Below are 15037 nucleotides of genomic sequence, written 5' to 3'. Positions count from 1 at the left end.
CATGTTGAATAGAGACAGAAACAGGAGTATTTGAAGGATGTAACAAAACATTAATACACTACAGCTGACTTTTATTAGTTACAATTGAGTTATAAAGGGATCATAAAGCATAAGTTACTGCATTCATGAACCAGCTCGCAGCAAGCTTCTTAAGGCTTGGCATCAAATCAACAGCGGCTGGCACGCAGCACCTGACAAATATTCCCTTATGATACAACATTGAAATTTTATGAAATGTTCAACAAAAAGGTTGCAGTCATCACTTACATAATCCTATCCTCATATTCTGAAAGTTCAATCAGAAATTCAAATGAAAAGTAGACTCAGATGTTCAAATTAATTTCAAAATGTTTAATGTTTCATAGAAAAACAAGACTTTACTGTAAGAGGGTAACGTGAGACCTGGGACTTCATCAAATGGTTTGTTCTTATCGGAAAAGCTGATATGGCCTGGTTTGAAACATAAGTTGTTGAATTTATTTTCTACATAAGAAACCAACCAATGGTTAGAGTGCATCTTTATAATGCCAGCACAATAGGGAAATTGAAACTAAAATAACTAAGTAAATAAATGTGGTGCTTCCTTAATTGTAGCACAGTCTGGTACATCTCATACTAACAGTCTGCCATTCAAACGGCATTAAGACAATAGTGTGTCAATTAAAAATGTAACTATGTCATATGTGGGAATGGTTGAGTGAAGCGAGTGTGTTAAACGTTGAATGTTCAATTGGAATTTGTGAAAATGAAATAGCGCATAAGGGTTTAAATCGAACAAAACTAGATGAATTGAACTTGGTCGTCGCTACAGAATAATGAAACCATTTAGTGATCAACACAGATTGAGTTGGGGTTCTGCACTTTGTTTGGATTTACTGGTCCGGGTGAAATATTAAGGTGCATACAAACGGATGAGTTGAAATGTGTCTTTTCTTGTTTCAATACGTTAACATTCATGTATCGCTGATTGACTTGCGATTCGGCCAATGGGATTAGAGATCTGAGGTACTTCTGTCAGTACAGCTGACAAGGCACGACCGATATCAAGGAACTAACACGCACACACACACACACACACACACACACACACACACACACACACACACACACACACACACACACACAGATTAAACTAAAAATTATACAAAAAAATAAAACACGTACAATTCAACATTAAGTGAAATTTTGTTTTTCCATTTTTCATTGCTTTCATTTTCCATTTTCCATCGTTGTTTTCTGCGCCTCGTTCTTTCCTTCTTTCTGTCTGTCGGAGCCAGGTGCGTATCGGATAGGGTACAGGGTGGGTAGGTCTGGGGTCAGGGTTCAAGCTGAGGGCTTCAGGTGTAACACAGACTAAAACGTGATGCTGCTAACTTGCTACTGTTGTGATTTCTTCGCTAGAGCCTCCGCTTCCTGGAGAAGGTAGAAAGAAAGAAAGAAAGAAAGAAAGAAAGAAAGAAAGAAAGAAAGAAAGAAAGAAAGAAAGAAAGAAAGAAAGAAAGAAAGAAAGAAAGCAAGAAAGAAAGAAAGAAAGAAAGAAAGCAAGAAAGAAAGAAAGAAAGAAAGAAAGAAAGAAAGAAAGAAAGAAAGAAAGAAAGAAAGAAAGAAAGAAAGAAAGGAAGGAAGAGGGGCAGAGAAAAAGATGGAGAGGGGGGAGAGGTAAGACAAAACAGAGGTAGAGAAATAGGAGATTTACATGACATTTACATAAAGAATAACAAGCGTTGTACCCCAGAGGCATCATCCAAATGGGGTTGAAAGAAAGCCTTAACAAAATGGAGGGGTAACCACTGGTTCATACGCCCTCTACTCCGTGTGTGTGTGTGTGTGTGTGTGTGTGTGTGTGTGTGTGTGTGTGTGTGTGCGCGTGTGTGTGTGTGTGTGTGTGTGTGTTAGCTAAGGAGAGAGAGAGAAAGAGAGAGAGAGAGAGAGAGAGAGAGAGAGAGAGAGAGAGAGAGAGAGAGAGAGAGAGAGAGAGAGAGAGAGAGAGAGAGAGAGAGAGAGAGAGGAAAGCCCCGCTGTTCCCATAGTAACTGGCACACCTCCATGCAGTTCCGCAGGTGGCAGTTAGGGGGCGCCAGGGTGCCAGACGGGAGGGAGAATAGAAATTGTGCATAGGGGGGCTGCTGTCGCCACTGCTGGGGTGCACAGGGATATCATGAACAGATGTTGTATGTAATATGTGTGCTTTCTTTACGGACACTGAACCACTGGAGAAGAGAAAGAGAGAGCAAAGAAGTACGAAGTGAGCGGGGGGCCAGAGCTAGGGAACAGACAGCTGTGGCCGTGTGTGTGTGTGTCTGTGTGTGTGTGTGTGGGTGGGGGGGGGGGGGGGTCAGTGTGTTTATCCTGGCTTTGGGGTAGCTTACCTTGGAGCCGGGTGGTGCGGTCAGACCCAGGAAGGCATAGACAGCGTTGTCCTCCCTGGCGTCGAAGAATGCCTCGTAGTTCTAGAGACAGAAGAAGAACAAGTTAGAGAAGCCGTTGTATTTTATGGGTTGGGCGTGGCTGATAGCATTGATCTGATCTGAACAATAACCGTCGCTGTGACCTTTGTGAAGCTGATAATTTGAAAGAGTTTGGAATGCTCCACATACTAGGGCTTGACGTGAATTAGTGTATTAGTGTGCACGATCTATGCTGGGGCTGTTGTTCAATAGTGTTGAAGATTGCATGCTAGTGTCCATGGCTAAGGATGAGAATGTTGTTAAATATGGTTTGGTGTTGGTTTTGAATACATCCTTCATGATTAATGTTTGGATTTGTGCTCTCTGTCTCTCTCTCCCCCTATCTCTCTCTCCTTCCCTCTCTCCCTCTCTCCTTCCCTCTCTCTCTCTCTGTTGCTCTCTCATTGTTATTTATGTTTATTGTCGCACTCCCATTCTCTCTCTCTCGCTCTCTCTCTTCTTGATGTTCTCTCATTATTCCTCTTACTCTTGGCTGGTTGTGTCTCAGCACACGTGCACACACACACAAACATACACACACAGACACACACACACACACGTGTGGGCTCTCTTCAATAGCCGTAAGATGCAGAGTGCTCTTTCCTTGGTGACATTTGCAACAGCGCATTGTCTATTAGAAGCACCACTAGCTATGCATCTGTTTGAATTATGGGAAGCCTGGCTGCACAGGGGCTTTCGGCATGGCTCCCTCGAATAACACTGCGCCACTGTTGGTTTATAAAGCGACAGGGAGGGAATAGCCTCCTGAATGCCACTGAATTATCCATATTGTTGGTATGCATGGAGGGCGTGTGAGTGTACACAATGGGCGCAGTGGTGTAGTAGCTAAGGTGGTTGACTCCTAGCCCAAAATGAGTCCACAGCTTGATGGAACGCCTCCTAAAGCGAGGTAACCCCTAAGCCCTACCTGCTCCTAAATGAGGTGAAGTATCTGAATTCATCTGTGTCTCAATTCTCTGCTCAATCGACAAATCTATATATTGAACCCATCCTCCTCACCCCACAGTATTTGCTGTCGTTGAAGATCTGGGGGGGGAGGGGGTGGCCCGTCGCAGGCCTTGACTCGTCTGGAACGTTCTCCCGCATCCACTTCCTGTTGTCCTCGTCTGCGGCGATGTCGCACTCCTCAAACCCAATCTTATTGGCTGACAGGAACCCCATGACATCCTGCTGCTGCTTCTTGATCTGTGTGACACGCGCAGGGGGGGGGGGGGGGGGGGGGGAAGTGGACGGTTAGCAGACTTCTGCAATACTTTGACTTTACCACTTCCCTTATCCTAAAACAGAACAAGAGAAGACCTTTGTCTGCCATGTTGTTTCTGTATCTTGTTGACATAAAGAGGAGGCCTCTGCACCCTCTTGGGACAGAAAAATAGCCAATGACGGCCAGCAGGCTGACAGGTTACTAAGATACCAGTTGAGGAAGAAGGTGAGCTTTAGCAGAAGGATGCATGCATTTATCACGTTGACGTGGTGTTTTTTTTAGCAACATTTGTGCACTTTCAGAACAATATGCTTCAACCACGAGTGCCGATTCCTTAAAGGGAACATAATTACAAACACAATAACAGGCAAACCGTTAACGATTTAACACCGATACAGTGTATTCAAGCCCAGCCCATTTGAATTCTCTAATCAGTTGTGGTCTTTGATTACATTATACCTCCGATACCTCAGTATCGGGAGCAAAGTACAAACTAGAGGACCAATAGACAAGGAGAGACTGTTCTGCAAGACAATGGCCAATAGTAGGCGCTGGAAGAGGTATGCAGAATGTGAGTGTGTGTGCATAAGACAGAGAGACACAGAAAGACACAGAGAAATAGGGAGAAGGAATGAGGGAGAGCAACAGGGAGACAGAAGAAAGACTAAAGGAGAGTTTGAGCGAGAGCGTGCACAAGAGAGAGACAAACACACACACACACACACACACACACACACACACAGTACGTCTCTTTTGGAGGCCACATCATGTTTGTTCCATATGCTGTCCCAGTGGTACGGGGTCTGGGTGGGTGTGTTGAGGAAGCTGGGAGGCCCTAGAAGGCCACTCGGAAACGGGAGCTCCTCTGGGACTCGGGAGGCGGTAACTGGTCAAACATGCCAAATAAGGCCTGTTGCAGCGAGCCACTCGGGAATTTGGCAATCACACCCACAGATGAGTGTGCACACGTAGACGCTCACACAGACACAGACGTTTGCATGTTTTGGTTTGAATTTAGGACTTTGTTGAAAGTGATGTTTATTTTTTTTCACTGTGGCAGTGTAGTATATACATGATGTGATGAGATATTACATGAACAGGATGGCTGTATTGCTATACTTGGTGCATCCTCTGCATATATCTAAACGGAACGCTACACATAGCGCTACAAATAACTGTGAATTTTACATCACATTTCTCAATATGGATGTGCATATGGGGGCTGCATCATGGGCTTTATGACTCAGATTAGGCTATATAGACGACAAGGCATGCAAAATGAAGCAGCTAGTTATGCAAAGCATTATGAGATTTGAATGGCTTCATTTTTTAAAGTCAGAATATAAATTCCTTCTTCCAAATTATCTACCTATTTCGATAGGACGGAACATCCTTAAGATACCCATCAGGATATCACACACACAAAGATTCTGATCGAATCCATCCTGCTGTATACTCTTTGATAAGGGAGATCTTTTTAAATTTAATCTCCCTGTAATTATAATCTGATACTATGTCAACGGTGACATAGTATTGTATAGTATGACATAGTATATTTCACCCTTGTTCAAATTTCATAGAAAATGATGGGTGTTCAAAAGGAATAAAACCCATCCACCAAAGTCTCCAGTCATCTATCTCCTCTCTTTAAACCATCTGTTGGGTGGAGAACTGTAGATAAGGGCTTTAGCACCAAGGACGTCACATTATGGTTGGAGGTGGCAAGCTGCCATTTAAACAATTTGAATGTAATAATAACAATAATTTGACAGATTGGGGGAATAAAAGAGGTGAGATCAGGTTACAAGGAGAGTCGGCTACTAAGCCTCACAGCCCCCTGTTGACTTCCAATGGCCAATGGCTAACGCACTTGAATTCAGCAGGGTACGATTAACTTCAGCCCCCCAAAATGCACTTAATGATCATAGAAAGGTCTCTTGGCACTCTAAGCAGCTCATGTAGCATGATCCAAGCGTTCGGTAGCCAAACAACCGCAGATCAATAACCTTAACAATTAGGAGCGAAACGAGTCTTGTAATCCAATCCTTTTTTTGTTTATTAACGCCCAGTCCCATGCAGCACACAGAGCCTATGTTGAGTCTCTTCTCTCTGGGACTGTGTGTCTTTCAAGAGGCAACAGCTACACATAGGGTTGACATGTGTTTTGCCATCATTTTAAGACCACTTTGGGACCGAATTCACTGTCATGGTCTCAAAGAAACTACTGTCAAGCTCAAACTGTTTTACAAGATTAGCCTACTTGACTAGTTTACTTTGATTCAATTGTACTACCAAACTATCCACATGTCTCGCTTAAGCAGACACAAACTAACGATACCTTTGCCATTTGAAATGACAGATTTCCGATTAAAGGCACCCAGTGCAACTTTATGTAAACATTCAATGAAAAATAAACATTCAATTTCTAGTCTTTTTTACACGTAGTAAGTTTCAATAACTCCATACCATTACATATCGACATTCAAGGAGCAAAGATGAGACGTCGTTGTGTGGTGAGAACTGATAGAAAATCGTAAACAACAACAATCGCCGGTGGGGAGAAGCCATTTTTCCATTGACTGGAAGCCTGCTTTATTTATTGTAGGTTACAAAAAATAAAGAAAATGGCCGCATTGTTGTTGTTATCGATTTTGTATCAGTTCTCACCACACAACGACGTCTCATCTTTGCTGCTTAAATGTCGGTATGTAATGGTATGGAGTTATTGAAACTTACTACGTGTAAAAAAGACTAGAAATTGAATGTTTATTTTTAAGCCTCGAAAGTTGCACTGGGTGCCTTTAAAGCTTATGAACATCAACATGAGTAACAGAGAATGCTAATATTTGCCACATGAGCTAGCATTCTTTTGCCACCAGCAGCAAGCAGCTGACATAGAGAATGCCGCTAAACACTGCGCTAAGCTAAAGCTTCTTTGGTCTCTCTTTACTGCTCCCCAGGCAAAAGCTCCACAGGCCTGCATTGTGCTTTGGCTAAATTAATTTGTAGAGCATTTCTGGCCAGTTTCCAGCAGCCCGACTCTAACTGCACTGCGAGTAGACCCATTCCTAGCCACTCAGTGGACCCAGCACCCCTATCCCTGTTTAAGGGGGGGCTCTTAAGGAGTTAACAAGAGACGAGAGGATCACATTTTTGACGGCCCCCTGTTTGTAGGGAGCGGCCATAAATATCTCCTCAATCTCATTTCAGTCGCATTCCTACCCTACCCTCCCTAAATCAACACACACAGACAAATACACAAATATAAACACACACGTTATCAGTATTTACTGTAACTATGGAGACTGAACATGGGATAAGCGCAGGGATAAAGATCAGATCACATGCAGATTGCATTATATAAAAAATCCTCCATATCACTTCTTGTAATAATAGTCTTCAGAAATGTGTTTTTCCTCTCAACACGAGGGCTGCATTATATTTGAAGGCGAGGAGGAGAAAGAGAGAAGCAGGAGATTGAGAAATCTAGGAGGCAGGCAGACGGATCAGTGTCAGGTTAAAGGTCAGAGATGTACCACTAAGTAAGTAGTACTTTGATCTTTCTTTGTTTTGATCGAATAGATGCAGTTCTCTAATAACGTTCAATACGATCAGCGAAACCAAACTGTCTGGTAACTAACTGCTAATAAAACTATGACTAATAACTATCACTTTTCTTTATTCGTTTTTGCAAATAATAACATTTGTATAATATGGGTGGAATAGCATTATACTATAATAACATTACTTACATTTAATTCAGAGGTTGACTTTGGCAACTGACTTGTCATGTCCAAATGTCTTTTCAGTAAAAAAAAAGCCTCCAGTGAAGTGCTTGGAAGTGTAGTCATTATGCCAGGAAACACTGGTGCACCCAAACCTACTCGGTCATCAATCATTCTCATGGTCATCAAAGCATTCACTCTCACTCAAAGGAAACAATAGACTGCAGGTCAGACCCTCCCAGCTGAAGTGGAATAGTTGCATTGTGTGAATTATTACAGGATGTGTTCTATTGTGCTACTTCGACCCTCGCTGTTGGTTAGTACTGGTTAGCCAGCACTGTCTAATGTGCGTACTCTGACAGGGCAAAGGCACCACTTCACCCAGGCCAAACTCGTCCAGGGAGAGAAAGAGCTAGAACAAAACCCATTAGCTCCCAGAATGTACTGGCTATCAAATTGATGCACTGTGTCTGGAGCCACACAGGAATGGATCATTACTATGGAGTTTGATTTAATCAACCAGGTCTACTAAAAGAGTTTGGGTCAATTCGCTTGAGTAGAGTTTAAATAAAACAGAGAACAGGTATGTAGGTTCAACCACATATATCATTTCAACCCAATAAAGGTTGGGATGGCTTACGGCACCGTCACTGATGATTACCGGTAGTTTGTGTTTTAAACCAACAAGGAAGATTTTTGATATGTACCAAAGTATAACTTCTGCTGACCAGGAGACTGTTGATACCGTGTTGGGGGCAGTAGGTGAAAAGAGCTTGGGAATCACCTGGTGAAGCGTGAAATGTGATTGCACAAACTCAGACTGTGTTGATGCCAGTTATGTGTCATAATTCAAATAACCATGGCATAATCAGAGCGATTACAGATTGGTAAGGTTCCAACCTTGAAATACTTGAGGTTTTAAAGAATAACAACAATTACAACAATTAGTGTATTCTGCGTGAAAGATAGTTTCAGTGTACTTCTATATTTATAGTATCTGTAACAGCATTTCACTGAGAAACCGATGCCCTGCTCTCAGAGACAAGCCTGCCTATCTCTCTCTCTTCCAGTTAGGAGGGGTCCAGCTTGATTGAATTAGTCTTGCAATGATGTTAACTAGGGATGGGTCAGAATATTTGTTTATTCGTTCCCGAGGGTCAAAATCGATTTTTAACATTTGGAGCGTTAACATTTTTTCCCATTCAAATATTTTTTCAGTTTTTCACAAGCCATAACTTTGTTTCCCTGGTAATGCCTGAGGGTTTGACAAATACCAATCATTCCCATACCGTTAGGTTCTTATGCAACGGAAACGTTGTTCACTCCTCCAGTAAATAGGACAGACCTTAGTTACGACTTGGCAACGGGAGCTATTCGAGTCCGCTCAGCTATGAGCCAGAGAGCTAACGTTATGCATTGTACATATTTATAATTCGAAATTCGTCCTTGCCTTTATCTACAGATACTCTATGGTTTATATAGCATATAACCGCGTTGTCTGATTACAGTTTAATTCATTTTTCACAATTTACCAGCTCTCGTTTTGAAGACCAAATCACCGCGCCATTCGTTTCAATGGGAATCGCGACGGTCAATACTTTCAACATAAAGTGTACATATTTATAATTTGAATTTCGTCCCAGCCTTTATACCACAGATACTATAGGGTCTACAGCATATAACCACGTTTTCAGATTACAGTTTAATCCATTTTTCACAACAGACAATTTGACTGGAACTAGTTGTTTTTTTGCGTTAAAGATATTAAGTGATTTCTTGCCGATGATCCATGGCTGCCTTTGTGAATGTCGGCACATATCGAATAATCGATTATTCGTTCATACCACTCACAAATTATTCAACCATCGCAGTCCTACCTATCACTATTTATCTCCGGTTTCAGTCTTCAAATGATAGCTTTGATGTTGGTAGGCGTGCATGCAAAAAATCCTAATCTTGTCTTTTTCCCATATTCAAATACTGCTTTGTTCTAAAGTAAGCGAGAGGTAACAAGAGAACCAGGTGTGTACCAGCAACACTGCTGTATTATCCTTTCCCAGGGGGGGCAATACTAAAAGCTGAATACATTTACTGTACAGCCTTCCAATGTTCCTTGATGACGTTTTGTGGCTCAAACCCTGGCAAACGCTTGACAACGCTATAGCACAGTCAAGTTTTAACATGGCTTGTTGGCGGTCATGGCCACCACCATCGTCTCTACCCCAATTAGAGCTCTCTTAGTGAGAGCTCTCTTAGTGAGAGCTTGTCCTAGTGAGTCATCAGGTGAGTCATCAGGTGAGTCAAACACACGTCTCCAGTGTGCTCAACAAGTGGCACCATCTCATCGGCTCCAAGCGCACAAACGCACAACATTTAAACAACATAAATCCTGTTTGTGTGCGTGTGCATGTGGCCGTTTCTGTTTGTTTGTGTGTGTTGACACGGTACTCATTAAGAAAGTAATTTTGTGTGAAGAGTTATGTGTGTGCGTACGTGCATGTTGTCTTTGCTTGTGAAGCCAATGTGCGTGTGTGTGTGTGTGTGTGTGTGTGTGTGTGTGTGTGTGTGTGTGTGTGTGTGTGTGTGTGTGTGGTGCAGTTGTTCAGACTAATGTGTTCCCTGGCCTCCTAGGACGAACTGATATAGCACTCAGGACTCATCTTCAGACCGGACTTGTCTTCCACACCACACCCGCCCCGAACCAACAGGACAGAGCGGATCTAGGGGGATGGCACTCGGTTCAGGCAAATGTCAGTTAGTCACTCAGTAACAGAAAGCCAACAGGAAATAAAATTAACAAATGTCACTGGATTTAAGAGTTTAGCCCAAATCGTGAAGGGCCCCCCTTCCTTTCAGGATGCAAAATCAAGCAAATGACTGTGAAAATAAATGACTCTGAACGCAAATTACTGTAAATATGGAAAGTAATTTGCGTTTTTCTTTTCTTTTTTTAACATTGTTTTTGAACGGCAGTTAAAACTGAGGTGCCCAGTGAATGACATCACATTAATCCTCTCTATGCTGGAAGGATCTTCTGCTATTGGAGAATTAACTCATATATATCCACTTGTCTGTGTATGAAGTTAAGTATACTGTTTAAAAACAACTAAAGAAGCACACTTTAATTTTCTGTAGTTTTTAAATTGTGCAGTTATTTGTTTGCAGATGACCTGGTATCCCCCCCAAACACACACATACATCTTTGTGGGAGAAAAACAGGCTATCGTTTCAGACGGAAACGCTGTGACAAACCAGATGACAAAGCACTAAACACTTCTCGGGTTCCTGAGTAATAACACTGAAATGCACCAGCCTCGCCAACCACCTTATCACTACTCCCCATCTAATTTACACACAAGAAGTTAGTAACGAGAGGAAAGTGAGCAGGTTAATTACACCTGCAAATTCTAAATGAATGTTATTGTGTTCAGAATCACAACGAATCACTTCACAGCCCCACCAGAGACAACAAACGATTAGTGCAAAATAGGAACATTTGCTTTCAATAATCTGAAACGTAGGACATGGATTATCAATTTGAATTGAATGCATTTGAATGATACAATATTAAAGACAGCCTACATAGCAGAATTAAATCATCAATCATCTATGCATGCTGCTTTTGTTCTCTTACCGAAGTGGAGCCTGAGGATGATGCTATGTACACTTTGACCACCATGTTTGGTTCCCTGGTGTATGCGATGGACTAAACTGAGGGAGATCGTCGTACGGACTGCAGGCAGCTCTCAGTGTGTCTATGGTTAAGCGAAAGCCACAGCCAAACTTCCCGACTGGAATCCCGTCCGAAGCAGCGCAGACTGTCTGCGCAAAGCGACGGCTCCCGACAGTGGATGCTAGACTTCGCATTCCTCGTCCGCCTCTACGCACATTCCCCGCCCCTTGAATCTAACGGGAGAGAGAAAGAGAGACTACAGTGATTTGAACACATTGTCCACACGTAGTCCTTCGCTGGTGGCCCTATCGCCTACATTGTGTATTTCGGTCTAGGAAATAAATGATCGGAGTGTCGGCTCACTGCGTGTCTAAGAGATTGCATGGGCGTTTGTTTAACATGGTAACAAAACAGTGAAGGCATATGCTTTTTGTGCTGAACGGCCACAAGAAGCATAGTTTGAGCAGCCATGTTCATTCGGAAGGCTTTGTGGCCACCTACAGGCTGAGGGGACAGGCGACGGAGACATTTTCTTAAAATGAATTTAGGGAAGCCGACAGACAAACAAAAAATGTGTCGGAGAGGAAAGGACGCCATATTGGCCTCAACATGACGAAAATATTTCGTTAAAAATGTCGTTGTTTTTGCATTTCAATGTGTACGCCTTCTCCGTTAAATGCCATGGCGGGGAACTGTGTATAAATGAATGGCGTGTGTTGTCTTTAGTTCTGACTTAAATCGTGCAACGGCACATCGCGACAAACTAGAGTATTCACGACCTCTGCCAACGGTGAACGTGTTGTTTTTAAGCAATATGTCGCCTATTGCAACCTTTACATTTTTTTCTGGTTTCCTCCCATCTATTTCTGCAAGAAGCCATTCGCGCATACCCAAGAACATCACCGGCTCCAAAATTCCAAGTGTTCTGCAGCCTCGAATGGCGCGATGTGATTGGCTTACACCATATCAATCACGCTTTTAGCCGCACCCCTCCCCCCATTCAACCACTCGCCTTTCTGTTCCTGTGTGTTTACTACACTGCCGAGCATAAGGGAGACGCTCGTCTTCACTTGCACTGAGCTCACCAAGAAAAAAACTGTTTTTAGTTGCATTTGCCAGAAAATCTCAAAAAGATCAACATGCCCAAGAGAAAGGTACGTATCCTGAAAATAATTTGAATTATTTGGTGAGAATCCGAGGTATTAATTCATTGCAAACGATTATGGAGTCATCCCTCAGAGACATTACTTAATTATAACCCAATTTCTAACGGACCTACATAATCGGAAAATTTCGCCTATTATCTAGAATTAATCTCCATTTTTTATGCGTTGGAATAAATATTTTCCTGCGCCTGTACGCCTTTTAAAAGCCGTTTTCTTGAAGCAGCCGCTGTCCTTTGGAGAGTCAGAAGTCTATCTCGGTCTCCATGCAGTTAAAGCACAAGCAGCAGCCATGCTTTGCAGCTCTTGTCTACCTTCCTCGGCGACCTACCGAGAACAAACGCTTCACTAATCGTCAATCCGGCCTCAAACCGCTTAAAAGTGCCATGAGAAAATGCATTAGTACTTTTACTTTCCAATTTTAACGTAAAAATAAACATTCGCCGTCGCAATTCGATAAGATTATATATTTTTTCCCTTTGTTCGTAGTCCCAAATGGCTGCGATGGCATGGCTCTGCCGCCTGATGGCGCCACTAAGCATAAACTGGTCCCTCCCCTTTTTGAAAGCCCTCCCGCGCCAGCATTCAAATCTGAGCTCCATGTATTGAATGAGAGAAAGACAAGGGGGGAGTAAGACAGAGAAGCAGTCCTAGGGTCTTCAGAATTGGGGCTCAAAGGCACTCCTAGTCATGATCTCACAGTATACTTCAAAACAAACATAAAAGTATATTTATTACTAGTAAATAAACCTTAAAAACGATGTGTATTGGAAAATACTATGAGTTTTCATATGAAACCAAAAAGTTTCCTCAACTGCCTCATGAGCAGCCATTATATACAATTATTTTTTTTTTTGAAAAGTAAGCAGTTAATAGAAAGGCCGATGAGTTTAATTTCCATTTTTGGGGTTTGTACTTTGTGTTAACTCTGTCCTCTTGTGTTTTTCATTAACAGGGAGGAGACGCTGCGCCCAAGGAGGAGGTGAATATATTGCACATCACTTTACACTTGAAACATCCAACAATGTCTGTTATAACCATTTTTTTTCACTCCGAACATAATGTTTCTTGTAACATTTTGTTATACAGCATTAAAATAACCAGATCAGGTGTGATTAACGGTATCTGTTGTATTTTCAGCCCAAGAGGAGATCAGCTAGGTTATCAGCGGTAAGTAGCGCCTCAAAAACGTGCACTATCACTTGGTGCTTATTAAGGTCATCAATTTCACTTAACAAACATATTGTAGCATTCAAATAGTAAAAAAATGCCCTTTAAACTCCCCACAAGGTAATCAAGTTGAATAATCAGCTATTATAACATACAGCAGCTCTATTACGCATACACCGCTATTTTATAAGATCCAACATGTACGTCCTATAAATAAATAACCAAAAAAGCTTAAAATTAACAAATTTGCGGATAGAAATGTTTAGAAAAATAGGAAACTTCCAGGCAAAAGTAAATGTGCATAATGTTACTTTTACTAAGTAAATTAGTTGATTACGTCATACATTAATAAATTATTACTTTACTATAACAAAAAAACATTGCAAAATATTATTTAACTCATTATAAAAACACAACTGCACAGGTTAATGAGAAAGTACATGGACGTAAGGCCTGAAAGGTGTCTAGGCCATGCACTATGGCCAACAAGCATGTAACTTCCCTCCCCCTTTCTCTCAGAAGCCCGCCCCACCTCAGGCCGAGCCAAAAGCCAAGAAGGCGGCAAAGGTAAGATCATGCGTTGCATAAACTATACATACTATATGAACGGACGTTCGTTCACAACGCCAATGGCAAACGGCGACGATGCCCTCCCATTGTCATCCCTATCGATGGCTCCCCGCACATAACCAAATAGAAAGGGTAAACGCGGCACGCAGCTTGATCCGTCCCCCGCCATTTTGTAACGGTTCTCTCTCCCCGCCCTTGCAGAAAGAAAAGGCGGTGAACGACAAGAAGGAGGACAAGAAGACCAAGAAGGCGAAGGAGAACGCAGAGGCGGAGGCCAACGAGGAGAACCACTCTGAGAATGGAGACGCCAAGACCAACGAGGTCAGTACACGGACCTGTACCCCGATGGAGGGTCCCCCCCCCCCCTCCTGAATGAACTGTAAAGTGTGTGATTACGTGTCGGATCCGACCCGCCCGCGTTCTCACCGGTGTCCTTTCTCTACTCTGTCCTACAGGAGGAGGCAGCTCCAGAAGAGGCCAAGGAGGAGGCCAAATCTGAGTAGCACCACTGCCCCTATGTCCTCCTCCTACAGCCTCTGACCCCTGAACCCCCTTCCTACCCCCAGCGAACCAACCAGCCAGCCCCCTGTCCCCCCTCCCCCCCCACGAGTCTCTCACATGCTCTCCCTCCAAGGCGTATTGTTAACAGAGGAATATTTTTATCAATGATTTTATAAGTATCCGTACAGATTTTTAGCACAAAAAAGCAAAGCTGATTATGGAGCAGATTTGCAGTGGTCATATCAAGTGTCTGCAAAAGCAAGTCAAAATACACTAAAAATCTTTTTTAAACGGCATTTCATGGTTGTCTGGAAAAACAAAGGCTTGTTTCGATGTAGAAAGTGCGTCCCCCCCCCGCCGGATTGGCTAAAGTTGTGAGTTGTGTATACCCCGGTTCCCCACTCATCCCCCCCCCCCCCCCCTCCCCACAACCCCTCAGACAAAAAAAACCAGCCCTCTCCCTCGGTTTTAACCTCTTAATCATGTTTTTATTAACGGTTCAGCCATGTGTGTGGATAATTCTTTTTAGACCTTCTAAATGTGCAGTGAGTCCCGCCCCCCCC

General features: G+C 42.7%; 2 protein-coding genes across 3 annotated transcripts; one reads left to right on the top strand and one right to left on the bottom strand.

Moving 5' to 3' along the window:
• Positions 1-336: 336 nt before the first annotated feature.
• Positions 337-11277, bottom strand: sh3bgrl (SH3 domain binding glutamate-rich protein like). Its single transcript, XM_060063669.1, has 4 exons — positions 11032-11277; positions 3468-3653; positions 2370-2450; positions 337-1413 (listed from the first exon to the last, which is right to left on the bottom strand). Exons 1-4 carry the CDS (start codon positions 11074-11076, stop codon positions 1378-1380), a joined length of 348 nt encoding a protein of 115 aa, XP_059919652.1. The 5' UTR covers positions 11077-11277; the 3' UTR covers positions 337-1377.
• Positions 11278-12065: 788 nt separating this feature from the next.
• LOC132466427 (non-histone chromosomal protein HMG-14A-like) lies at positions 12066-14795 on the top strand. Of its 2 annotated transcripts, none has more exons than XM_060063678.1 (6): positions 12066-12224; positions 13189-13215; positions 13374-13403; positions 13926-13970; positions 14175-14294; positions 14429-14795. In XM_060063678.1, exons 1-6 carry the CDS (start codon positions 12210-12212, stop codon positions 14474-14476), a joined length of 285 nt encoding a protein of 94 aa, XP_059919661.1. In that variant the 5' UTR covers positions 12066-12209; the 3' UTR covers positions 14477-14795. The 2 variants fall into 2 exon arrangements, with proteins under 2 accessions (XP_059919661.1, XP_059919660.1); XM_060063677.1 differs by having other exon boundaries at positions 13923-13970.
• Positions 14796-15037: the final 242 nt, after the last annotated feature.

Source organism: Gadus macrocephalus, chromosome 10, assembly GCF_031168955.1.
Source record: "Gadus macrocephalus chromosome 10, ASM3116895v1".
NCBI classification, from domain to species: domain Eukaryota; kingdom Metazoa; phylum Chordata; class Actinopteri; order Gadiformes; family Gadidae; genus Gadus; species Gadus macrocephalus.
Note: the sequence above shows the minus strand (reverse complement) of the source record. Positions and strands in the feature narration are given on the sequence as shown.